Here is a 27,691-nt window from a genome sequence, read left to right as displayed (position 1 = left end):
GGGAGGGGGAGGGGGAGCAACTAAAATTTTTCTTTTTTTTCTTTTTAAAACCCAAGCATCAACCAGAAAATCAGCAATGTTTTCCAAAGTGTGGGTGAAGCCCCCAGAGAAGCAGAAGTAAACTGTCAGATGAACTGTGGAAAGAACAACCAGGTGGTTTGGTGGATCCAAACAAAAGAGAAAAGAAGAAATTCCATGGAGTCAGGTGGTTGCAGCTACTCTTGCAGGCAAAAGAGTAATGAGGAATGTGAGAAATGTCCCACCTCATTCATAGGATGTCTGAATTTCAGCATTGTTTAACTTCTAATCTGCTAATTGAAGCATGTGAGTGAGCTAGAGAAACTGGCACAGTAAGGAGCTTTACACTTCTTACTACAAGGGACCACTGAAGCTGGACAGGCTATTTCTGCTATGCATATGCTCAGAGGGAAGCAGGAAGGGTGCACAACAGCTGGTTTTCTGTTCCCAGCAGAGAAGGGGAAAAGGCAGACAAGTGTCCTCAACTGCACAAAACAGGGAAACCCTGGAACCAATGTGGTTCTAGGCTTAAGAAGCCTGTCCAGTGCTCTCTGACTTGCTGGATGATACCATGGGATCTCACATGAAAGTGAACTGAAGCAGAGGGGCAACAGGGAGGTCTTTGTGGCCTGCAGAGAAGCTTGAAGGACAAGGAAAAGGGGACTACAGGAAAGGAAATTGCCCTGTAAAATCTGAATTCACTTCAACAAGCCAAAGCATGTGTGATAGGGCTCACCTCCATCATTATATGCTCACCTTACACACATATCTGCTTCATATTTCTTTCCATAAAGAATTCCTAATAAAGATGGGTTCTTGTTTCCTCTGAAATTTAGTGTTACATCATACACTGCTGAAACTGTTGGGGGAAAAAAAAGGAAAACATGGCTGTTACAGCAGCAATTCTAACAACCACATTGCTGGCATCCTGGCACGAGACAGCAAGAGAGCCTTGTGCAAGCCTTGCATGAATAATGTCAGGTAGCAGAGTCTCTGTGTTTACACGTGGTATTTATCTGTATCAGCCACCTGACAGTCCCAGCTCTGTGGCACAAGTGTTACCAAAATACCATGACTTAATGAATTAAGCAACAAAGACACACGTGAAAAGTTCATTATTTTTTTGGTATCTGACAGTTCTGTGGTAATTTACACACTAACAGCTGACATGCTGAAGGCTTATTACTGCCAGCTTACTAATTGTCATGGACATAACGAGCAGCAGAGGATACTGTGCTGTGCCACACAGAGTGTAGTACACAACACGTTCCAAGTGACACAAAGAACCAGGAGCAGTTTGTTAGTACCTGTTCCCCTGAGACACTGGACAGCAGTGGTGAAACCTTTGGTTCTGGGCAACAGGTGGTATTTCAGTTTAGGCAACCCCTTGGATTCAGCTACCTTCATACTGATACGGTGCTTGGTCTCTGTAAAACGAGTTCCTTCACAGTACAGGAGAAACTAGTACAAGGAGACAAAGGGCAAGAAACAAAGACACCTTGAGATGGAGAGAAACCAAGCAGAATACTGAAGATCTGTGCAAGATAAACATACATCCATGCACGTGCACACACTTCAACCCTCTCAGCTGTTCATTGAGTATTAGGCATCAGCACCACCTCACAACCATCTTTAAGGACACTCACACCAAATTTAAGGCCACAGAAAGACAGCCCTAATTGTGGCATTTAGAATGCATCAAAGTTAGGAAATTGATTCACTCGAGTCAATTTTAATCATGATTTAAATTACCAAGCAGGAAGTCTTGATTTAAATAATCAATGCTAACCATGTTTTGCACTTAGAGTTGTCTTCCCTAGAGACTAGTCCTTGGTTCTCAGTTGTAGAATCATTAAAATGTATAGATTTGCAGCTAAAATTCAGCCTCAAGGTTTTCTAATTGGTAGGGCTTTTTTCCCTGTTTTTTCTTTTTATCCAACACTAATCAGGAGGATATATTAAGTACAGTTCATATCCATATATTCAAGCAATTAAGGAGCTTAAAATAATATATTCTCCAGGTTCTTTTGCTATCTTTGTAATGACAGAAAATCACAACACACTCACAATGTTCTAGTTAAGGCTTAATGTTTCACTATTCATTTTAACAAGCTGTACTGGATAATATTGAAAACTCACTTAAAAATGCACAAAAAGCCTCTTAAAATGCTTTATAAGCCAGAAAATTTTACATTACATGTGCTGCTATAAAAACAAAACTGTAAATTTATCAAAACATTTGCATTCAAAGCTCTAAGGTTAATAGGTTGATTATACCACTGTGCTGCTGCAGTAAAATCTAACAACATTGCAGATGATGAAAGAGAGATGTTTTACCCTTGGCTTCAAATAATGTCAAAATGAAAAGGAAAAATATAACTGCCAAAGCAGATAAAAGCTTTCCACATGTTCTCATAGAGACTTTTTGAGAAACCTGTAATTTCACAGATCAATGAACACACTAACAGGAACTTCCTATCAAAATCCATGGTCTGTGTATCCAAATTCACTCTCTTCTCCAAAAAAAACCACTTATTTGTATGTGTCTTTTCAGCCTCTCTCTTATATAGATTTAGCATCCAAATATGGGTGGGTTTTTTTAAAGGTAAAAATAAGTTCAGACAAAACCAACAAGTATTACACGAGCCTGATTTATAAATTATTGTCAGGCTTCTGAACTGTTTCCCACATGACTTCCCTTACCAACAGGCAAACAGAGCAACTTTTTACCAGCATAACCCAAAAGACCTCCTGAAACAGAGCATGGCTTTCCTTCACAACACTTGGAAATGAGCAGACCTTCTCCTGCCACATAAAACTACAGCACCACCTGCCATCATTCCACTTCTAGCAGCTGATACTAGAGGAGGAACTCAGCACTTACCCACATGTACTCAGGGTAATCAGACAAACGTTTCAATCCTTCAATAACTGTATCTCTGTCTTCTTCCCATTTCCTTTTGCAGAAAACAATCTCAAGGAAGTACCACGTCCAACCAATTAGGGGCACATATAGCAGCTCTCTCTTAGCAAGGACTTTGGAACTCTGGGAGGGAAAAAAACCAACCAAAAATGACAATCCAAAAATGCCATTTACTGATTTGTACAATGAGATCAAATACATTAAAGTTAAGATGATCACAGAATCATCAAGGTTGGAAAAGACCTCTGAGATTGAGTCCATCCTTATGATGAAGAGCTGATGGAGTTATATCTGGAAACTTGAATGCAAGAAGCTACATGTATGGGTTTTAAACATCCTGCAGATCACAGAATCACAGAACCAACCAGGTTGGTAGAGACCTCAAAGATCATCGAGTCCAACCCTACTGTGGTCACTAGACCATGGCACTAAGTGCCACATCCAGTCCCAGCTTGAAAACCTTCATGGATGGTGAATGTTTTCAAGATGAGACCAGATGAAGGGAAAGCCCATGGCCCACGTACCCCTAGCACTCCGAAGCGCTCTGTCATAGTCCAGCCGCACAGGAAGTCGATTTCAAAGTTGTGATTCAAGATGATGATGACATGTTCTTTGCCAAAGGTGTTCACCGTGGCCTCGTCTGAGAACAAGGTGCACTCTGTGCCTGACCACCATTCCAGCAGCATTACCAACTCTAACAAACAGAAGGAAAATAGAGAGAGGAGTTAGGGGAGCTGCTTACAGAAAGCATTTAGTGCTTCATAGTATCATAGTATGTTAAGGGGTTGAAATAGGCCTCAGAGATTATCTAGTCCCAACCCTTGTCATGGTTGACACCTCCCACCAGAGCAGGTTGCTCAAGGCTTTGTCCAACCTGGCTGTGAACACTGCCAGGGTTGGGGCAGCCACAGCCTCCCTGGGCAACCTGGGCCAGTGTCTCACCACCCTCACAGGAAAAAATACCTTCTTCCTAATATCTAATCTAAATTTCTCCTCTTCAATTTATACCCATTACTCTTTGTACTATCACTGCAGTTCATAGCACAGAGTCCCTCTGCAGCTTCCCTGGAGCCCCTTCAGATGCTGGAAGGTGCTCTGATGTCTCCACGCAATCTTCTCCAGGCTGAACAGCCCTAACTACCTCAGCCTGTCTTCATAGAGAAGGTACTCCAGTTCTTACATCAGCTTTGTGGCCTACTCTGTACTTGCCCCAACAATTCCATGTCCTTCTTACGTTGGGGACACCAGAACTGTGTGCAGTACTCCAGCCCCATTCAGTGCCCAACCTCTTCTGCCTCCCAACACCATCACCTTCTCAAACCAAGCCAGGAGAGATGAAATGAAAGCTTGGATGGGTACAGACCAAATCACATCACCATCCTTAAGCAGTATTTAAGGCACTAGACATATGCATTATGGATAATTTAGCAAGTTTTTAGCAGAGACAAGTTTGGGCATTGTATTCTGAATGTGAAATTTCATGATCACTGGGAAAGAAACCCCAAGGTTTGTGCCTGACAACAGACAGTTGAGCTGTTGATTGCTCCACTAAATGGGCACAGTTTCTCCCAGGTGGAAAACAAATTATGCATAGATGCAGCCTAATGCTTTTACTCAACATGAAACAAGCTTTATGGAGGTAAACAGACCAATAAAGGTTTTTCAAAGGGACACAGTGCCATAAATCTTCTGCAATAGATTTTAATATTAGAACACAGGGCTCTAATGGTTCTGTATTACAATCATCAACAGAGAGTCAGGAATAGCAGAGGATTGAGCTAATTTATCAAAATACCTGGGCAAAGACAGGAATGGCAAATTGTGTCTTACTGCAAAAGAATGAGCCCTTTAGCCTCCATTTTTTCCAGCTTTTCAATATCACATCATCTCTTACTCCACCCTGAACATTTCCTTCCTTACCCACTCTTATTTTCCACCTCCTCTCTTTTCATCTTAAGAAACCCTTCCACTTAAATTCGGCATGCAGTGACTGTAGTTGCTATGGTTAGCTTATATCTCTCATTGCAGTAGTACATCGAGGCAGATGGAAGGCATTGCTTGTATCATGGGATGACTATAAAAAGTATGAGAATAGTTCATCCTCCCAGAAGAAAGATTCGCTTCCATGCAAACTGTAGTCACTGGTATTTTCTCCTTTCAATGAGATATGGATGCAACCAAAATCTGGTTGCATAAATACAGCAGTTAAGAAGTCCAACTCTTCCGAAGCTACTACAACAAACATGCAGGGACACAACTGGAAGTTGTCCCCTCAGTTCCTTCCATCAGGTTCTGCCAGGAGGTAACTCAATTTCCCACTGGGAGGCACTGGTTTTAGCAAACAGGGCAGTACCTTCCTGCACAAGGGCTTCTGATTAATGGGATCAAACAAGGTCATCTATCCATAATGCTAAACAAGAGTGGATCCAATTTTGTGCCATATTAGAGAGAAGGCAAACACAGTATTTAGGTGAATGTTGGGGAAAACCAATCCTGATCTGCTCAAGATACATAGCTTCTCTAGCACTAGTTTTTTCACCCATGACCACTTATTCATCCACCAGGTTATTCCCTTGTATCACGTTCAACACCTGCTCATTTGTAGGCATGTCAAAGTTAAGCAACTTGCTGATGAAGAGTGCATAACCCTGGTCAACTGGAAATACAGCAAAGGCAGAACTGTCTTGCTGGTTTATACCAACTATCAGTTTCTATCGTTGCTTCCCACCTCTGTCTCCTTTGTGATCACTTACATTCCTTTCTCTGATTATCCTGGCTCAGTAAAAGAGGAAAGAGGACAGCAAGTGTCCTCAGTTGAGAGCTATGCTCTTCCAAGCAGGTGGGCATGAGAACGGAGTAGTGGTACCAGACAGAGTGTGGAACTCTGAGCACCTTATCCTTTCCATTGCTGTCTATGTACTTAGGAGGAACATCTCCAGTACCTGCTACAACTGCTGCCTGTAGTTTCTTCAAAATCAGAAAAAAATCCTACAGAGGCAGGTGTGGATGGTTCCCTGCAGAACATTTCTTCTACCATTCACTCTAAAACAGTGGAGGAAGCTTTGCCGAGCAATCTGCCAGAGTTCATACTGAGAGAGGAGGGTTGACGAGCCAGAGAATTAATACAAGGAAACAGATTGTCCTTTACAAGTGTACTGATAAGTGATGTAATTATAACCAGGAGTGGGCTCGTTTCCCTTTTTTGTGTGTGGGTAACAGCTATGTTGTGTGGCACTGATCCTGCTGATGCTACAGCAAGCCCATCCTTCTGAACACAGGGATAGGAACACTTGCACCACCCAACATATATCCTAAGGGGACAAGCTACACATAGAATCACAGAATGTTAGCGGACAAGCTACACATAGAATCACAGAATGTTAGCGGACAAGCTACACATAGAATCACAGAATGTTAGCGGACAAGCTACACATAGAATCACAGAATGTTAGCGGACAAGCTACACATAGAATCACAGAATGTTAGCGGACAAGCTACACATAGAATCACAGAATGTTAGCGGACAAGCTACACATAGAATCACAGAATGTTAGCGGACAAGCTACACATAGAATCACAGAATGTTAGCGGACAAGCTACACATAGAATCACAGAATGTTAGCGGACAAGCTACACATAGAATCACAGAATGTTAGCGGACAAGCTACACATAGAATCACAGAATGTTAGCGGACAAGCTACACATAGAATCACAGAATGTTAGCGGACAAGCTACACATAGAATCACAGAATGTTAGCGGACAAGCTACACATAGAATCACAGAATGTTAGCGGACAAGCTACACATAGAATCACAGAATGTTAGCGGACAAGCTACACATAGAATCACAGAATGTTAGCGGACAAGCTACACATAGAATCACAGAATGTTAGCGGACAAGCTACACATAGAATCACAGAATGTTAGCGGACAAGCTACACATAGAATCACAGAATGTTAGCGGACAAGCTACACATAGAATCACAGAATGTTAGCGGACAAGCTACACATAGAATCACAGAATGTTAGCGGACAAGCTACACATAGAATCACAGAATGTTAGCGGACAAGCTACACATAGAATCACAGAATGTTAAGGGACTGGAATGGACCTTAAAGATCATCTAATCCCAACCCCCTGCCATGGGCAGGGACAGCTCCCACTTGATCAGGTTGCTCAAGTTCTTATCCAACCTGGCCTTGAACACTGCCAGGGCTGGGGCAGCCACAGCCTCCCTGGGCAACCTGTGCCAGTGTCTTAACACCTTCATAGTAAAAAATGTCTTCCTAATAGCTAATCTGAATTTCCCCTCTTTCAATATATACCCATTACTCCTCGTCCTATCGCCTTTTACACCTTCCTACAACCAACCCTTGTGGCTGAGGTTCCCACATGCCAAAGTGGTGGGTTTCCTGCCTCACAAGCCACCTGAACAAAGTAAACAAGAGGCACAGCACATCCCTCCGTTTAAAGCACCAATATTTGAGAGATTATTTATTTTTGCCACTGGACTAAACTAACCACGCTGCACTCTCCAAAGGCATGAGTCATCTGAAAAGAGCTGGTGTGGGAGAGCTGGAAGTACAGACTACCTCTCACAAATTCCATGTGCTGCAAAGGGTTTATGTTGAGGCCAGAGCCTGACAGACTTCTTCCTCAAATGTCTGCCATGAACTCTGGATAGAATCTCCCTCCCTTCCCTCTGGAAGCTCTGCTTGATGTATTTGGGAGAAGATGATCCTCTGCCAGGTGGGCAGAGAAGCTTCTCTTACAGACAGCTCTGATGTGAACACCCTCAGCCTAAAACTATACAGCTTGGAGTAAGTGAGCAAAATGTACCATCCAGAACAGAAGACCAACCTAGAGATTCATTGCCAAAAGGCTTCCCCATAATGAAATGTATTTCATGATGAATGACAACATTTGGGCTTTGCATTTACACGGTTTACTTAATTTGTTATAAATCACAAGTGAAGTGCATATTGTCAGCTCTTCCATTAACAGGCCATCAGCACTCTGCAATCCCCTATAACATTTACATTAATTTTCACAGTTTAATTTCTCAATGAGTTAATTTAGAACAGGCTATACACTAGGGGTTATCCTAGGTACAACACAATTATCTACTCAGCTTCTTCAAACCTCTCTGAAAATAGTGTGGGCTATTTTCAGTGTTTAGAAGACAGAAGATAGCAGCATTTAAAATGTGCTTTTTTTCATGCACAATGCTAATGAGGGTCTGAGCCTAACAGGTCTTACAGGAACAAGCAGCTCATATTCTCAGAAAAGCCAGATTATTAGTGCAACAATAGTTTTCAGCATGAGATCAGATTCTAGATTATTAAAAGCACATTAAGAAATTCTTAGAAGCAAAATAAAAACTCCCATATAACCCCACTCTCCTCCAACCAAACTCATTTTGAAGTTTCTACTAAGCTCTTCTATTACAATATCTTTTCTCCTGACAGTTTGCCTGCCACTCTATTTAATTTGCTTTCTGCTGTGCTTCTCAGGCAACATTCTCAATGGGCAGGACAGAAAGCACATGAAGGACAAGGAGAAAAAGAATTCGAACTAGGAACTCTGGAGACTTTTTGTTGGTAGTACTACAAATGGATGAATTATGAAATGTGGGTGCCTGTCCGTGGACTGCTCAACTGTAATTTCAGCACACATTTTGGTGACTCATTTACCCAAAGTGGGAGTTGGATGCTGAGCTGAGCACTAAGGTAAGTGGCCATGCATACTGGGAGGGGATGGAGAATGGAAACCGATTAGATGATTCACTGCTGAAACACGAGATGACATTTGGGCTAAGGAGCCTTCTAAACACTTATTTCAGAAACCTAACCCCCTGTTAAGCTGTATAAGGTGAAAAAAAAAGGCATCCATGAGGAGAAAGTTTTGCAAAAGTCTGAAAGAGGAGAGAAAACCTGCTGCACTCACTGTAGAGGTGACCCAGGGGCAGAAGAAAAAAGAGTGACAAATTGCTCACCAGAGGAGACACTGGCATCAGAGATGGATACTGTAGGTGTAAGAGGACTCTCAAGTTGTCACACAGTTCAGCTACAGAGACACCTACACTAGATACTTTAAGACAGACCTCTCCCTCTGCAGACCACACAATCGACTTGGGCTCCTAAGTGGTCAATATCACACACACGCTCGATACCTGAACCAGTCTCAGAACTCTCCCTTCCCATCACTTGGCACAGGCTCTGATGCTGGATGAAGATGGCACTGAGACAGAATCAGCAATTCCGATCAGTCAAGATAGGGCTGGGGACAGGAAGGAGCTTATTTTTTTGAATGACAGAGCGACATATATCCATCCCTTAATTTCTTTGTTTTCCCAGCATTTGAGACAAAATGTCTGTTTTGAACTGCTCTGAAAGAGTTGAACACCTCACTTAACTTTCTTTTTTTTTTTGTTTCTCTGTGTGTATACATTTACATGGACATTGTTTCTTTAACAAAGGCAGGAAAAAGCCCCAGTCCCCTCCCCACCCCATCCCTCAGAGCCCCTTCAGGCATACTCACGGCTCCAAAGTGAATAGGCAAGGCGACAGTTTACTCGGCGATACAACTGCTTGTTTATGGGCCAGAGGACTAGTGTGCATAGTTGAATGAAGTTAATGATCAGTCCACTCACAACAAAGACGAACCCAATGAGGAGGTGAACTATGAACTGGGTCTTCAGAAAGGCAATGAAGCCCATGATAACCACTCAGAAGCGTGTGCAAGGGCCGTCACTCAGAATAACTGTCCTGAAAGAGAAAAAAAACCAACAAAGAGTCAAATGGAGAGTGAAGGAAGGACAAGGCAAGAGCCCTGAAACAGTCCATGCAACTTCATCAAGAACCACCCACCCCAGGAAACACTCTGCTCTCCGAGCCTGCCTCATGCACGGTCTTCACACAATGAACCGGTGACGGCGCAAATCACTTCCAAAAATAGAAAGGAATCATTATTTACAATTTACAGCCCACCAAGAAGATTACTGTTTGCTGAAGGCAAATCTCACACCTCTCTTCAAACAAAGATGACATAATTGGACTTAATGCTGGGAGGAACACAGAGCCCTGCACGGACTGGGAGGTGAGCCCCGATGGGGAAACGTTGCCCAGCGATTGCTGTACCTTCAGGGGTGCTGTCCCTGACCTGCAACAGCAGACTCAGCCCCCAACGCCTGATGGAAGTCATGACAAGCCTCTGGAGCTGTGTAAGGATCCAGTGCCTTCCTGGCCTGCTCTCAGAGCCACCACTCTGTACACACTGCTCCCAAACACGCACTGAGCTACGGCTGCCGTGGGCTACAGAGACCTTGGTACACCCTTGCTTCCACTAGAGGAGCACAGCAGTCCATCTGGAGAGCAGGCTCTTCATCCTGCAGTACATTTCAGGATGAAAAGTACAGGGCTGGTCAAACATAGCATCAGTCTGGCAAGCACTAAGGCATGGAAATGGAAATTAGCGATTCCCACACCCAAAGCCCATGCTGGAGCAGGTTTAATAACTTTTCATTTTGTCAAGCTGCAGCTTCATGATCAAATATACCAGCTAGTGTGGGGAAAAAAGACAAATAATGAAAAAGCCTTAGTTTATGTGGCAGTACAAACTTGGTCTGGAAAGAGCTTTGGTGTAGAATCTTGATTCCATCAAACTAGCCAGAGCACTCAACTCTGAGCACGTGCCATGTTTATACCAGATGCAGAAAGACCAGTGATGTCTGAACCAGCAGGAAGTCACAGGAACTTATGACATACAAGTCTGACCCACTATAAATCCCGTCAGCACAAAGTTAACCCAATAAAATATATTTACCAAGCCACCAAATTGAGTTTATTCCAAACCCTGCATTATCCAGCACTCACCTTTTTGACCTGTTGGGTTGGGTACTAGAAAACCTACAACAAGGCCAACCAAGACGTCAAACCACAGTCTCAATGTCTCACTCAGGAAGCAAAAGCATGACCCTGATTTTCTACCACAGCCAAAGTTTGCTGACAGTTTTTATGCTCAGCTCCCACAAGTGTTGCAAATGACCAGACCAACCAGTAGATGGTAACAAATACTCTTGACAAGTGAAGCACCCGAAGGTGATGTGGACTCGATGTCCGAAAATAAAGTACCTGCCAGCTGTGAGGAATCAAACCATTTTCATTCACCACCTGCTTACATTATGGTGCTATTTATAATACCCAACAGCAATTTTACTTCTGGAAGCTTGGTTTCCACTGTTTCTTCTACAAATCAGGTACTGCCTTTCAAGGCACAGTGTCTAATTTTTGCACAATTAACATCTAGTTGCATCATTACCAACCTACCCACATCAGAAGCACATTACAGAGGAAAAAAAACCTATTTCAATATAGCCAGTATTGTGCCTACCACAGAAAGCAAAACAAAGCAAGTTGAATAATGTTGAAGCTTATGATAAATAATCTAAATTCTCCCAGTATTTTCCTGTAAGTATATTTCTTCCACTAATCAATTACTTTCAGAACAACTGCTGGGAAGCAGAGACTTCTGATTAAAAAGCAGCAAGTGAAGCCCTCCTTCCTTTTCCCTCCCCAAAAGGCTTCAAGGTACAGTTGTCTCATATAGGCAGAACACCACACCAGTGTCCACATGTACTGTATGGGAGGCAGTCATGGTATTCAGTGACTCCCTAACACAGCACTGAGCTCATTTCTCTTTTCCACTGGCATGTTCTAGTAAATCCTGCCAAACATTAAACACCAAGCTCTTCACTTCCAAGATCAGAGTCATCCTCTTCATCTGGTTTATCTCAAAAGTCAGTTCAAACAAACAAGAACAATTCCCCGCACAACTATTTTCTGAGTCCCTACTTGCCTTCTCTGCAGCCCTGTATAAGAAGCTTTGCTGATGACTGTGGCCAACGACACACACCTCCAGGATCATCGAATTCTTTGACTGATCAGCACCTTGTCAACTAGACCATCTCACTAAGTGCCTCATCCAGTCAGTTCTTGAACACCTCCAGGGATGGTGACTCCACCACCTCCCTGAGCAGCCCATTCCAATGTATAACAACCCTTTCAGTGAAGAAATTCCTCCTGATGTCCAATCTGAACCTTGCCTGACACAGCTTGAGGCTATTACTCCTGTCACTAGTTGCCTGGGAGAAGAGACCAACCCCCACCTAGCTACAACCTCCTTTCAGGTAGTTGTAAAGGGCAGTAAGGTATCCCCTGAACCTCCTTTTCTCCAGGCTAAACATCCCCAGCTCCCTCAGCCTCTCCTCATGACTTACTCTCTAGACCCTTCACCAGCTCCGTTGTCCTTCTCTGGACACATTCCAGCACCTCAATGTCTCCTGAAGTGAGGGACCCAGTGCTGGACACAGGATGTGAGGTATGGCCGTGCCATACTGAGGTGAGGCTCTGTGCTGAGAACAGGAGGAGGATGGGACCCCAGAGCTGGTGACACAGCACAACCACCTGTGCTCACTGCACCCTGTGCACTTGGGGACTGCAAGCCTGACCAGTCCTGCTTTGAGGCAAAGAGAACAGCAGCCACACCATGGCTGATTCTTCTCTGGCACCTTCCCAGCACAGTGTTTGTCCAACTGCTCCGTAAAGAACAGCTGGTTTACTTGCACCTCCTCTTAAAATGGGACAGAGATCAACTAAAAGTTGGGTTAGTTCTTGCTGTCTGTGCCTTCAATGCTGGATACAGAACATGCCAGTCTCTCTTTTGACAATTAATTGTATTTGACTTTTGAGATAATTAGACATTAATCTTAATCCAGGAATTTTTAGTTTTCTGCATTCCTGTGCATGTAGGACAGCCAGGCAATTCAGGGACAGGCTGACATGCAAAAGGTGGTCAGCAGCTGTTCTGCTGAATCCCAGGGTAAGGCTGGGAGGAGGACAGGGAAATCAGCAGTCACTGGTATGAGAAGCAGCACTGCTTCTGCATCTGACATGTATATTAAGATCAGTTGAGTGTCTAAGAAGTAAACATCTGCCCTAGTCTAAGACAGCAAGTCTCAGCACTATTAATTTTTCCTTTTTTTCTAGTCTACCCATATCGTGTACATATTCAAAGACCAACTGATAAAACCTTTTAATCTCCCTTATTTTCCTTAAGCACTTTGTAACATCACAACACTGACCTTTCACCACAAAACCTTCATTTCCTCCTGTGCAGCCTCACTGAGAACTGTGTACAACTTGAGTACTCTCCCTGCTTTTACATCCTTGCCAAGTGCCTGCTCTGCACAGCCACAGTGCCAGACAGCACCAGGGTAAAACCCACCTGAAAGCAAACAGCACTTGCATTGCCTTTTGGTGCCTGAACTCACAGGGCTGCTCAATTGTCAGAAAGTCAGAGACCACTCCTCACAGTATTGATCACAGGATCATAGAATGGTTTGGGCTGGAAGGAACCATAAATATCATCTAGTTCCAAACCCCTCACCATGGGCTGGGACACCTTCCACTAGATCAAACTGCTTAGAGCCCTGTCCAGCCTGGCCTTGGTATTTATCTGCTCTGATGAAGAAGTACTTAAATGCTTTGCATCCTTCTGGGCTCTCTCCCATTTTTACACCTCTCAAGTAAAGGTCAAAGAGGCAGATGTTCTATGGCTTTCTTGGTGTGGTGGGTTGACCCTGGCTGGATGACAGGTGACCACCAAAGCTGCTCTATCACTCCCCTCCTCAGCTGGGCAGGGGAGAGAAAATGTAACAGAAGGTTCATGGGTGGAAAAAAGGACAGGGAGAGATCACTCATTGATTACGGTCATGGGTAGAACAGATGTGGAGAAATGAGCTTAATTTATTACCAACCAAAGCAGAGTAGAGTAGTGAGAAATAAAACCACATCTTAAAACATCTTTCCCCCACCCTCCCTTCTTCCCAGGCTCAACTTCACTACGATTTTCTCTCTCCTCCCCCCAGCCCAGCTTTCTACATTCACAAAATGACTAAACTTCCTCAGGACTTCTACCTCTCTGCCAAATGTCACTGGAATGTGTCACTAAGTTCAAAGCCACCAGAAGGAAGAATGACAGAGACAGTGTGATTGCATCAGCTCCATTTCAGCAGGTTAAAAAAAACCCAGATGCACAACATGCATATTGCAGCATTTCATGAAACGCAGCTATTTATGAACTCAAAATTAAAAATGAACCCATTAATCATTCCATGAGACAGTATATCCTCTTTGAACTCCAGGTTTTAATTAATTTACTGCTGCCATGCACGTACAATTCCTCTGAAGTTCATGATGTTTGCATGAATATGAGCATGAAATTAAATACTGGTCCACTGGTTTTAATATTCCATCCCAGTGAGAATTAATGTGTTTAACAACAACAAAAACTGTGGCAGTACTTACATCTCTAGCCTTTTGCCATCAGTTCTTCTGAGCATGCTTTTGCCATTTTCCATCTGCTTCTGCTCTACTGTGCCATATTTACCTCCACTTATCAAACTAATTACAGACATCTTTTGCCCTGAATGTCTTGCCCCCACCCTGAATTCTGGTACTTTACCTACCTCATAATAATTTTGCTCGTTGAGGAATGAGCGAAACTCTTATGACACTGAATTCTACCTCTGACCATCATATTTTAAAACACTATAATTTTTAGATGAGGCTTTGTAAGCCTCCTTGATGTCTGTATAAACTTGGCAAACCCAGTCTATGAAGAAAGGCTAATTATGTGGGTCAGAAGCACTACATAAAGGGCATTTTGTTGCCCATCAAGAGTTTCCTCACCATTTTTCAGAATTCTACAAACTCTGCTCACTGAAACCACACGAGGAAAATTAAAACCCGCTTTTGATTCAAAGTGAGATTTATCTGTTTCATGAGCTGCTTCAAGAGCATGGGGACAGACACAAGCCACAGCTGCCAGGAGCTGAAGTTTTACAAGAACCACTGGCAACCACAGCTGTCTAAGTAGGCTACAAAACAGAGCTGAGATCAACAGCAGTGAGTCAGTACAGCAAATAAGCAAATCAAAGGAAATAAAGTGCAACAACAGTTTTGGTATCCATTTGAACAGTCTGTACTAGGGATTCTCCAAAGATGCTGTAAAAATAGACAACTACTCAATTGCATCCCACACAGCATTACAAACTGTCTACTACAGACCCAGCCTTTTAAACCTAGGCATGACAGGAAGATTATCTTAGTGTCTCACACAATATAGGTCTAATTTCCCTGCACATGCCTCAGTGAGATGCAGAGCTGATTCAGAGTTCATGAAAAGTTCTGTTTGTCATGCATTTTAAAAATTGAAGTGTATGAAAAAGGATCAGAAGCTAAACTTGGGGCACAAAGAGGCAGAATTTCTGTCTGAGCTGTGAGAACTAGGAAGATGATCTCAAAAAGAAAAAACGTTACTGAGTTTCCATTATGAAATTTGATGAGAATTTAGTCTTTGAAATTTTGTCAATCTCAGCTTTGAAACAGCACAACAGCCAGCTTCTAGAAGAGGTCAAGAGTAAAAGATTAACACCACTATCTGTCTGAAATATATTCATTATTTTGGTCCTGATCTCAAGTCCATCGAATCATAGATATTTCCACTAGTGTCAATAGGTTTGGCTCAGTATCTGTAGAGACTTTTGATGGGATTAGTCTATTTCCATCAAATAAAAAGCATTTTGCTTGACTCGTCATCCTGATGAGATGCCAACACTTCAAGGCCAAATAAATAACTAAATAAATCTGGGACCAATGGTCTGACATTCACAGGAATACAGATGCTGAGCCACAGCAGAGCTCTGGTGCTGGGGGGAGATTTATGTGCCCTGAGCAACTTCTGTCACAGCAAAACCCACCAAACCCATGGTGAACACCCATCAGAGGTCTACATCCTACTGGGACTTCAGCTCTGGGGCTGCTTTAAAATGTCCTACTGGGTCTTCACTCCTTCCTGCCTGTAAAACGTGGACAGCTTCCTGTGGGTTGCTCTAAAAAAACAACCTGAAAAAACTCCAAGATAACCAGTTATTTAACTGGAATTTTGTAGATGAAAGACCACAGAATATAATAAACATTAAAACAACTGCATGGAACCAGAAGAGGATAAAAGAGCTCTCAATACTACACCTCACTGCACTTGAGGGAAGTTTTCCCTCTCCCCTGCCCTCAATGCAGTGTTATTGACACGAAGTCTCCTCACCAGCTGCTGAGAACACTGTGCTGATGCCACCACTAGAGATGAAATGATATTTTTCTCACTTGTTGCTGAAATATTACTGCTGAAAACAAGCAATATTAAAATGGCTATTTTCAAAATTTAATTTCAACCCTTTCCTTTTATTGTACTTGGCATATACATGAAAAAAAAGGATAAGCATGCACAAATTCAATTTTTCCTCAGCATACACCCTCAGTCAACTCTGCCTCTACTTAAACAAACGGACTGAATAACCAAAATGAATTCTGCCTTGCTTAGAATTCTGCTGGCTGCCAGACAACCACCACAAGGAAGCAGAACTGCTTGAATTTCTCTCACTGCAAGCAAATCTTTATTGACAAAGAAAACAATGATATTTTCATATGGATTTTCTGTTCGCAACAGGGAAACTAGAGGGATTCTGTCACGAGTTCCCTGGGCAAAACCAGCCCAGATTATTTCAATGCCATGGCTGAGTATCACCAAACCAAGGCTGACATCACTTTTTCTCTACAACAGCCTCCCATACTTGCAAGACATCCCAGAGTTCTGCATTGAGCTTTCCAGTGAAGGCATCCCACTACTTCAAAACTCGGTTGTACATGCAACTTGCCTTTATTTCAGGAAGACAAACATTGCCTTATGGCTTAGTAAACTTCATATAGCTTCTATTATAGTATGTCATTTACAACTGCTTGTAGGTGTTTGCTTGCTGTTTCTCCCCTGGATACAGACACACCATTTCTTGCCATTCAGTCTGCAGTCTCACACTTTAGTTTCAGTATAAACACCACCAAATTAATTTCTCCTAAAGCTATAATTACAAAACCTTAATTGCATATTAAATTTAGATTAGATAATAACTGCAGATTTGGCAAGTTTGCCTCATTTCTCATAGGTACAGATGGGGTTTGTGGGTATATGCATATTTACAGATACTTGAGAGCCCTTGTAGAACTCAGCCTTAATAAAACTTGTCTTAAAACTTGAGTGTTACTGATTACAAAGGTTTACCCAACAGCAAACATTTGAGCTCAAGTTCTTTCTTTTACCTCCTTGCTATCAAGAGGAAAAGCAAACAGGCTGTAACTTATCTTGCTCTACAAAGCATATAACCAGCCAAATTTTGAAAACCAAAGGCATGTAGCCACACTTTACTCCTGGTTTCATCTTTAGTGGAAAGGGGAAAATTTAACAATTAGGGGCAAAAAGAAGAGCTTTTCAGCTCTGGTCTCCTGATCCAAAAAGAAACTGCATTCAAGCAAGCCTTACTGCAGCAGAGCTAAGCTGAACTCAAGCTAACATGCACGTTAATAATGTAATTATTGTAATTAATGCACCTTGCTGAAGTGTGCTGGTAGCCCACAGGGGTCCCACACCCCTCCCCAGTGCTGACTGGTCTGCTTGGGGGCTACACAGGGCTGTGTGTTTGCCCTTCTTTGCAGCACTACAGATCTCCAGCTGCAGACACAGAGACACGAGCCATCGACACAGGGCACAGGGGACCCATGTTCCCACCAGCCTGTTGGCACAGACCTGGCTCTCAGATGGAGAGGGAAAAGATCAGCAAGCCTCTAATTTAAAAGAAAAAGGGATAAACCCAGGGGAAAATACCAGCCCACTGCACGACATTTTTTACGCTGAAACGCACGAGCTAGAACACTGTCATGCTCTGTATAGTTTAAGAAATAAATAGGAACAATTAGCCAGTTTTGCAAATTCCTTGTGGCTCCAGACAGACAGCTAAGCCTGACTCACTCAAAAATGGTTGTCAAACACCTTCTGCCAGTCTTGTTCCTTCTCTTGGGAGCTTTTAAACCTCTCCCTGGCCCTTTTTGTTTGTTTGGGGACAGCTGTTCCCCTCCCTTTGCCACTTTAGATAGAACACCCTTCAATGGAGAAGCAGGATGCTAATGCTTGCTGCCTCCCCAGTTCCCTATTCCTTCCCTCCTGTTATCCTCTCCTCTGTCTGTTCCACATGCCAACAGCTTCCCAGGCCCGTGCAAGAGGCCTGCTGCATGCCACAGTGGAATTATGCCATTCAATCACTGTGCACAGCATTACAGGCACTGCCTGCCCATCTGGTGTTCAGTTTGTATGTCAGCCCCAAGTTGTGAGAAGTATTGCCAAATTTCCTGCTTGCAGAGATACTGAGAGCAAAAACAGGCTGGGAGAAGTTCTTGGAGAACTCAGCACACTCCAGCAGGTCTAACAGGTCCACTCCAGTCCTTCAGAGGACAGTCAGGGATCTTCTGTCCTGCTAACTGCTCTCTGCTATTTCACTCTGAGTGCAAGGGCAGGGTGTCCTGCCCAATTCCAAGTGTGGCAGATGATAGGCAGTATTGAGATGCAATATCTGCCAAGCAGTACTGGGATGCTCTTGGTGTTCCTTTCTTTCTCCAGGAAGGTTCACTCAGTGGTATCTAAGACAGGACTTCAGTGGCACCTTCGGTAAATACAGTGCACCCATTTATCCCTCTTACACATGGAAGGGATACTTGGGAGAACCAAGAGCCAGCTGAAGCTCATTGCACAGCCTGGCAACAGCTATCATTTAACTGCTGCACTTGTAGTGAACAAATTTGCCACAAGACATTTAAGCAGTTTTGAATGCTCATCATGAAAAATGAGCCAGCAAACCTTTAATAACCACAGTATCCTCATGCTTCTGTCTTACTCCCTAAGTGACACCCCAGGCATGGGAAATCCTTTCCTTAATGACAGCACACAGCTTTAGGATGTTGCAGATGTAAAACATCCCCACAGGTACCTGTTGATTGTCCATCTGCTCCTGGTGCTCATGCTCACTGCTGCTGTGACTGACTAGTTTGTGTGCAGCATCACGCTGATGTGGCTTTAAGGTTGCTTCTGTCTTACTCCCTAAGTGACACCCCAGGCATGGGAAATCCTTTCCTTAATGACAGCACACAGCTTTAGGATGTTGCAGATGTAAAACATCCCCACAGGTACCTGTTGATTGTCCATCTGCTCCTGGTGCTCATGCTCACTGCTGCTGTGACTGACTAGTTTGTGTGCAGCATCACGCTGATGTGGCTTTAAGGTTCCAAAGTGAGTAAAGAGTGCTCTGGTACCACTCCCCCCACCTCTTCCCTAAGCCTCAGAAGATGCTGAGAGACCTCCCTCTCACATAGGAAGGAAAAGATATAAAATACTTCTCCTGCAGCAGAAGGATTAAGTGGCTGAAAACACATGCCCACTTCTGTGTCTGGGGCTGGAACAAAGCTCCTTTTTCCCTGTGACAGAGGACCCCAGAGCTTTGGGCAAGGAGCAGGAAGAAATATACTGTGTCCTGGAAGGAGAAGGATGAGTGGGATGACCAATTTTAGCAGGTTTAGTGCTCACAATGGATGCTCTGAAGGACTTAGAGATCTGGTGGGTAGCACCATACTGACCCCCAAAAAATGCTCCTCAGCTGACAGCAGGTCTCACTATAGTGGGGCAGAATTCCACACGGACATGAATCTGAAAATCACTGGTGCTCAGTATGAAATGGACCACAGAAAATCAGCATTATAGTCAGAGAAAGGGTGGGAAGTGGAAGCTAGGAGAATATGGATTTCATGATTTACAAGTAATGCCGCAAGGCTGGGCTGGCTACAATCAATGCTTTTCTCAAATCAGCTCATTTATTCCATCCCACTGCAGTTCACACACCTATGGCAAGTGCTACACAGTATTGGCAATCCCACAAATCTGTGACAAAAACTGCATTTGGATAGAAGCATGAATGTTTCCTTTTTTTTTTCAGCCAGTATGACAAGTACATCAAATCTCTTCCCTCTCTACAAAAGTGATTGATGCCAGCTCAATTTTTCCTGATAAGCCAAGGCACAGAATTAACCAACACAGAGTAGTAAGAAAGTTAAAATGAACATTTTTCATACACACTTTTGAAAAAGGACAGAGAAAAGGAAGTAATTCTGGCTTGGAATAGTCTCCTGCCTTGCACTTGAACTTCATAAGTGCTAAAGATCTGACACATATTTGGTACAACACACCAGACATTAGAAAAGTGAAACATACCCTAGTTGCTTAAAATGATGAAAGAGGACTGAGACCAAGACTTAAATCAGAGAAATAGCTGAGGCTGTAAGATACCTCTGTGAATTCTTCTCATATAGCTGAAAAAAAAAAAGGGCACTTTAATTATTTTGAAGAGCTCAGGACTTTTGCACCACCTGACTGGAAATCACGTCAAGATTAAACCACCAGGAAATCACATTCTGCATCCAGCAGCTCTATTATTTTCAGTCTTTCCCATGGAGCAAATGCTGATATGGACATTTTCCCCTCAAATGTAAGCATTTTCAATTCCTCTTGTGAAGAAAGACTTTTTGCCTTAATTACATTTGGTTTTGATAGAGCTAGCAGGTGTAGGGAGTATTTTCTTCATTTCAAGTAGTTCATTCAAAGTTGAAAACCTGACTGGGAATAGAAAAAAGAAATAGACTCTTGCAATCTCTGAATAAAAAAATAGGTGGGAGAAAACGAGATCTCAATTTTAAACAGGGTCAGACTTTCCCTGCTACCTATGTCTTGTTCTTTCCCTTATGAAAAAATCTGTTCTTAAAATGAGCACATTCTGCCTGTGACTACTCTCTTTAGTGAGAAGAATACTGCCCAGAGTGGATTTTCAGAGTAATTCAATATCCTTCCAAAGCTTTTCATTCTTTCTGAACTTTTAAGCCAGATACTTTGACTCTATAGGTGAAATTGCATTTATGAATAGAAAAACTCAAGCTACTACAATTATAATTGGAACCATAAAAAAGGATTTGATCAGATTTATGTCTAGATGCTGACAGCAACACTTTTTAAGCACGAAATGAATGCTATGGGGGGAAAAATGCTAACATATTCAAAGACTAACACACTTAGTCTGTCATCACCTTGACTCCTACTTTCTATCTTGAGATTCTCCTACTTAACTTGAGATTAACATCTGCTCTGTATCTCTTTATTAAGTCTCTCATTAGGCCCAAATTCTGAAGCACACCAGGTTATAAGAGTTTTCTTTGTTTAAAAAAACCCAGATTAAAAGATAACTATTTCAGGGAGAAACTTGAATGTTTGATTTACAGTTTGACAGTAGATTTGCTGAAGTGCCCATTCCTCAATCACCTGCTCTGATTTGTACAACTCCCAGGGTGTAAAAAATTTCATTGTGCCTCCAACCCTCATTGAAGAGAGGTTCACTGACAGCAAGTGGCCAGAGTAGCCAGCTGAAGTGGCAAATAAAAAATAATTAGCCACACTGACTTCTTTAAAATATTAGGATTTTTTTTCTAGATAGCCCAAATAAACTTCAGAACACCAAAAATCCATCACTCTTCAGAGAACAGCAAAGGGTTTAAAGAAGTACAAGTTAAATATTATATAAAAGGGCACCATTTGGAGAACATTGCCTGTTTCCAGATGAGTGTATGGTTTGCCCAATGACAAAAGTGCACAGCTCCAGGCATCCCTTGGAGTCATTCCCCTGAATGGAGGAACAATTTCCAAAGGGAACCTTACAACTGCAGAACAGCAAACCTGACCCACAGCACTGCCACTGCTGAGGGCAACAGTAATTTCAGCCCAAGAAATGCACAGGGAGACCACAAACCTCCCTCAAAACAGCAGCTTCCCCACATCCCTGTGGAGCTGAGGGCAGGGAGGATGCCCAAACCTGATTTGCAAGTGCTCAGGTAGCTAAGAGAGAGGGGAAGAGAGCAGCCTTGAAATGCAGAGAGCTGAGTGCTGAGAGACCCAGGAGTAGATGAAGAAAATCAGCACAGGGGAGCAGACACCACCACCAGACCATGCTCCCCCCTGAATCCACAACATGAACAAGTTTTCCACCCATCACTCTCCACCTCCATACCAGTATATTTAGCATGTTACTTCCCTCCCCTCACTACATGCAGCTACAGGAGTTATTTATATGTCAGAAGAAATCCTCATCACTTTTATTTCTCCCCCTACTTGCTGAATCCACCGAGTAAAATGACAATCTGCTGTTTCAAAATCAATCTGATAGCTACTACCATGCCACAGAGACATCGTTAATGTCACTGCTACAACACTTTGATTTAGTCAGGCAGGAGGAGCTTACTAATTGCCAGCAAAAACTCTAAACCAGGCTATTTATTTCCTAACTCCTGGGCACAGATGAAGCTGCATCCCCAGACACACAGACACACTCAGACACATCACACTGGTGCAGCTCTCATCAGCTCTGCCCTGTACATCAGCTTCCTTCCACCAGATCTGCTCCCAGTGGACAAGAAAAGCAATCACTGGCCAGTCCAAACATTTCTCAGACATTTCAAGAGGATAGTAAACCTAAAATATCCAAGCCTTGTCTTATCTCCACGTAAACATCTATTTTCAGAAGTGTAGCTTCTATTACTGATCTCTCGAGGACAAAGGTTTTGTTTTTAATTCTCCCCTCGCCATGGCAATACATGTACCAAGTACAAAGATGGTCTCTCTACTAAAGTGCCTTTGATGCTGTTTCTGTACTCGATACAAAATAGTATCCTAATGGTTTGCAAGTTTTATTTTTACAGTCATTTCACAAGAACTCAAGTACCCATCAATTTTCTGACACTGCAAGCCACTTCCTCAGTTGTGTTTTTTTGCTAAAAAAGTTTTGAACAAGGGCTGTTATGTTTTAATAACATTTTTTTCCCCTGATGTTTCATTTCATGCCATCACTTCTAGTTAGTTTTCTCTGCAAAGCTGCTCTCTCTCCTCTATGTTAATGCATTCTTGGTATCTCCACTCTGATGGCATTTTTGTCATCTTACCTGCTCCTATATACACAGCCAGTTAGTCTCCTCAATCCTTCCCTGGATGACAGTTTCTGTGAGCACTTTATGATCTTTGCTACACATCTCCAAATTTTGCTTTCAGCTTCTAGTTCTATAAATTGGGCTGTGCAAAAGCAAACAGAACACATGCATGACAGTGATGTGAGCGAAATAATCCCTTAAAAATTACCAGTGAACATATATTTCAGACTACAGAACAAGGAGGAGAAGGAGAGCGACTCCAGTGGATGATAGCATCTGTTTCCCTGGCAGACTCCTAATGCAGACCAAGAGATCAGCTCTGCACATAGACAAGGACAAACCACAGACACCTGCATATGGTTTGATTCTCTCCTTTCCAGGCAAAAAAAGCCACCAGCAAAGAAAACCCACAGGTTGCTTCCAGGTTTACTTCAGTTTCAAGGCCACTTAATTTCAAATGTTTGCTCTGCATTGTCAACTGGCCTGTCCCAAGCAGCCACCTCCAGAACAGGTGACCTATCACTCACTTTTGGACACAGACTAATTAAGAAGGCAGTTCACAAAATTTTGGATATGTATGAAGTCATCTTGGGACATCATGCCCTCTAGTAGGGGCCCAAGTCCTGCCAGAGCACATGCTCCAGTGACAGCTCCTGCAGGTCTAACTCGAAGAGCCCAAACACAACTGTTAAGATGATCAAAACCTTCTCACTAACAAGAGCTATCACATTCCCAAAACTTACTCTGAAAGGAATTACAGCAAAGCTCACTGTTCACCAAGGATTCCCTTCTCTCTTTCCAGACATTGAAAGATGGCACTGATTGATATTACTGCTAACTGTGTTACCAACATAGGAGCAATGGTTCAGCGCTGCAACAAGTCATCCAGAGAGGCTGAGGAAACACTTGGACATTTTCAAACCCCAACTGGACAAAGCTCTGAGCAAATTTCTGAAATAAGCTCAGCTGGAAGCTGTCTCAAACTCAAATGTCTTCAAGGGTCCCATCCAACTATATTCTATGTTTTGGGCTATTTTGAAGAAGGAATTATTGTAAAAAATACAAGCCTGCAATGACAATCTCCATAGACAATAGGATGCTGAAATTTTGTATCTGACCATGTGAAACCATCCTGAGACCTTTCAACTTCTTGGAATGTTATCAGTGAGCTCTACAGGAAGGCAGGCAATGCATGTCGAGCTATAATAATTAAGTCCAAACCACCTGAGTTTTCACTCTGCTTCCCAGGTGGGTTTTGCAGCCTGCAGTGAGATTTATGTTGCCATGGCTACTCTTACAAGCATTTCACCCCTCCTTTAAAACTAATGACATCACAGCTGCAGTATAGACACACCCTATCAGGTAACTCAGCCACAGATTGATTTTTTTCCTCACCAGATGATTTAAAACAGGTTCATCCTCCTTAGGACAGATCTAAGTATTACTTAGAGCATTTGTTTTGCTTCTCTTAATCTCCTTGCTAGCACTGAAATGATGGGTCTCTCTCAGTGTTAAGTCACATCTCTTTCATATCCCAGTTTGACATCACTTGTTTGCAAAAAGGGCAGCCAGAGCAGCCATCGGGGACCAAGAGCCTGAGGAACTGTGCTGTTGCACATCCTCAGTGAATTGGGAACAGTGCCTGTCTCTCCAGACCAGAAGTCTGTGTCAGACCAACCACTGCACAGGACATGATCAGCGAAGTCCCTGAGGTCAACTTGGTTTATGTTCAAGAGTAAAAAACAGACTGTGTGGTGTTGACAGCTGCTCTTCCAGTCTTTCCTGCAGCCTTTAATATCTCATGTTTTATCTAAGCTCCAACTCTGATCCATATATAGGAATCTCTGTTTAGCTCCTGCATAACAATTGCTCTGGTTGCAGAGAAGAGCTTAAGTAGCTTAAAGAGCTGCCTGCCAAAGAAAGGCATTTAGCAGGTAGCTCCAAAAGCCTGGTTCCTTACAAACTTAGATTTTAGTGTTGACAGACAGCTTTTCAAGCTCACCTGCATGTAGAGGCACAGCTACCAAAGAACACCCAACTTTATGTCATAACATTTCCACAGGATGAGGATCTTAGCAGCCTCTTCCTCCTCTCCGTGACTACTTCCATGAAACCTGTAGGATTCCATTTATTTTGGAGACACCCTCATGGACACCTACCCACCAAGTGTCTGGAAACTCCTCAATGGGTTCAAAACATACCACTGGGGAGACAGATAAATGTATGTGAACAGAACAACACTAAATTTTATTTCCACAGCAAATCAGGCTGAAAATCTGCCAAGCTCAACCTCTTCAGGTCATCAAATTCAAATACACAGCAACGCTATGGTAGCCCAGATAAACTCATTGTTTATGTACGTGGGCACGGCCACAAAATTCTTTAGGTAATGAGTTTTAAGATATTCAAGACCTCCATGTTTTCCATGAGCAGCAGCCACAGCACAGGAACAACATCTCTGCAAGCCACATTGAGAATATTACTCAAAGTTCTCTGCAAACTCCTGACTTAATGGAATACTCTACGCTCTTAGAACTGCGTGGTTTGGTGCTACGGGTGTGTTAGGAAGACATAGGCTGGTTTAATCTCCAGCACTTATCTCATAGACAACTACGCAGTCAATGTAGGACACCTGTCTTCTCAGTGCTGCTGTTTAAGCTGCCTAAATAAAGCAGCAGTGGCTTTTGCACAAACAGGGTGATATTTCAAGCACAGCAGCCCCTAGATTATGGGCACATCATCCACAGATAGCAGATATTATATAGACAGATATTGTGCTGAGTGATAATCTGCACAGATGCAGTCAGAAAATTGAATTCTTTTGGTTCTCTACCAGGCTTGGGCTCGTCCCTTCCTCAGCCTTCCTTGATGGTGGCGCACACAGCTGCACCCACAGGCTGACAGAGAACGTGCTGCCCAACACGTCGTGCTCCTCTCCCCTGCCATTTTGAGAGAAGCACCAGTAAAGTGGACTAGCATTTAGATACATGAAGAACACACAAAGTATACATGACGTTTTGTCTCTGCATCCCTGTCCCCAGTGGCCCAGCATGGAGAGTAACAAGCGGTGCTCTTCATCCTCTCTCCTGCTCCCCTCAGGGCTCAGGAACAGGTGCAGGGATGCTAACAGATGACCTGGATATCCTTTTTTGGCCTATTTCTCTCCCTTGGAAGTCAGTCTTTCTTTCAAACAGTATTTTAAGAGGCAGCCACCATAGAAGTCTTTTGCTGTGCTACTCTGAAATAAAACACAAACCAAGCCATAACTGGTTTGTGTTTAAATCACCTGGTAGAGGAAAAAAACACAGCTCACATTTGACCAGTTTAGTGTTTACAATGCAGCTCTTCCCAGAGCACCTAACCATCCCCAGGGCCAGTGGCACGGAAGCAACCTACCCCTGCTGTCTGTGCATCACCCCTCCAGCACGTACAAATTAGGAACCTCCAGGTTATCGTGCCTGAAATAACAGGCAGTACATTCACTCCAAAAATACAATGATGGGACTGCTAAGTCCAAGTGAGGACAAAGATAGACATCATTACAGATCATATGCTAAACTGTTGCTTTAAACACCTGAAACAGATAGCAAAGCACAATTACAATCAATAAACAAATAAAATAAATGGGCACTGAAATTACATAACTCATTAAAACTGCAAGTTTAGCACAGACTTCCCCACTCTCAATCTGCCTCAAAAAATGCTGAACTTTTGCAGCACAAAATAAAACAGCAGCCAAAGAGTTGTGACCTGAATTATTTTGCCCATTATTATTCACTCCTTATTAATTATTAAGGCCATTAATGAAATCAAAATATTCATAGCAAGTTCAGGCACTTGGGCACATCACTCAAGCTACAAGGCAGCGTTAAGAACATGGTAAAATCACTGAGTTAAATTGCCTTAACTTGTAATATGAAGTATGCCAACTAAATACATGTCAGTATTTCAGGCTTCTTTGGCAGCCAGAAACTTAAAGAGAAGGCAGATTTGGCAATAGAGGAAAAAAGAAAGGAAAAACATTTGTTTCACATATTTTGTAGCTTGGAATGAGTCAATTCAAAACCACAAAAAAATAGACCAGAGGTTTCTTATGTGTTTGTCCTATATATTAAGTGATGACAAACCTACACAGAACTATAAATCCATTATTTATGTGCTAAGCAATTTGTTGATTGGTGAAAAAGGACAATTCTTTTAGGGTCTCATGTTGCAGGGAGACTTAACCAAACTCCCTGAAGGGATAATGGCTTTCTAAAGAAGAAAATGTGATGTCTCATGCTCTTTAATTTCTGTGTATTTTAGTTCTGCACTACTGGATTGCTGCAGTGCATCTTGTCAGGCATTCACACCTGGTGTCAGAAGGAGCCTGGGTGGGCAGATGTGGCTGGGTAATGCATGTTGTGAGCCCTCTGGACTATTCCCTTGACAGTTCCTGTAACTTCAGGAGATTGTGATGGTCCCACTGCTGCCTGAACACAACCTTCACATGTCCAAGCATTGCATTTTAATCCTTTTTTAGGGACTGGGGGGCACTGGAAAGGTCATGCTGAACTTCCTCGATAATTTTGGAGGTTGAGGTGTTATTACATCAGAAGTGCAGCAAGGGATCCAGCCCCAGGCCTGCAGGTGACACAGAAATCCCAGAGGAACAAAGACTCTTCACTTCCCTCTGTGAATTCCTTGCAGAGTACAAACTAAATTCAGCCCAGAAAGTGACCAAAATATGTCCTGCCCAGCAAGCTAATAAGGGTGCTCCAGCCCAGGAGAAGCAAAAGATCAGATGGAAT

The 27,691-nt window shown here is 42.9% G+C and overlaps 1 protein-coding gene across 1 annotated transcript in view; it reads right to left on the bottom strand.

Annotated features, from left to right (window-relative positions):
• Positions 1-770: 770 nt before the first annotated feature.
• Positions 771-27,691, bottom strand: part of AGPAT3 (1-acylglycerol-3-phosphate O-acyltransferase 3) — a 39,872-nt gene continuing 12,951 nt past the window's right edge. Inside the window, exons 2-6 of the mRNA XM_009073632.1 lie at positions 9,484-9,710; positions 3,466-3,635; positions 2,903-3,064; positions 1,326-1,479; positions 771-877 (exon numbers count right to left, since the gene is read on the bottom strand). Coding sequence (XP_009071880.1) covers positions 771-877; positions 1,326-1,479; positions 2,903-3,064; positions 3,466-3,635; positions 9,484-9,661 — 771 coding nt within the window. The 5' untranslated portion in view covers positions 9,662-9,710. The remainder of the gene's footprint in view (positions 878-1,325; positions 1,480-2,902; positions 3,065-3,465; positions 3,636-9,483; positions 9,711-27,691) is intronic.

Source organism: Acanthisitta chloris, unplaced genomic scaffold (assembly GCF_000695815.1).
Source record: "Acanthisitta chloris isolate BGI_N310 unplaced genomic scaffold, ASM69581v1 scaffold27904, whole genome shotgun sequence".
NCBI lineage: Eukaryota > Metazoa > Chordata > Aves > Passeriformes > Acanthisittidae > Acanthisitta > Acanthisitta chloris.
Note: the sequence above shows the minus strand (reverse complement) of the source record. Positions and strands in the feature narration are given on the sequence as shown.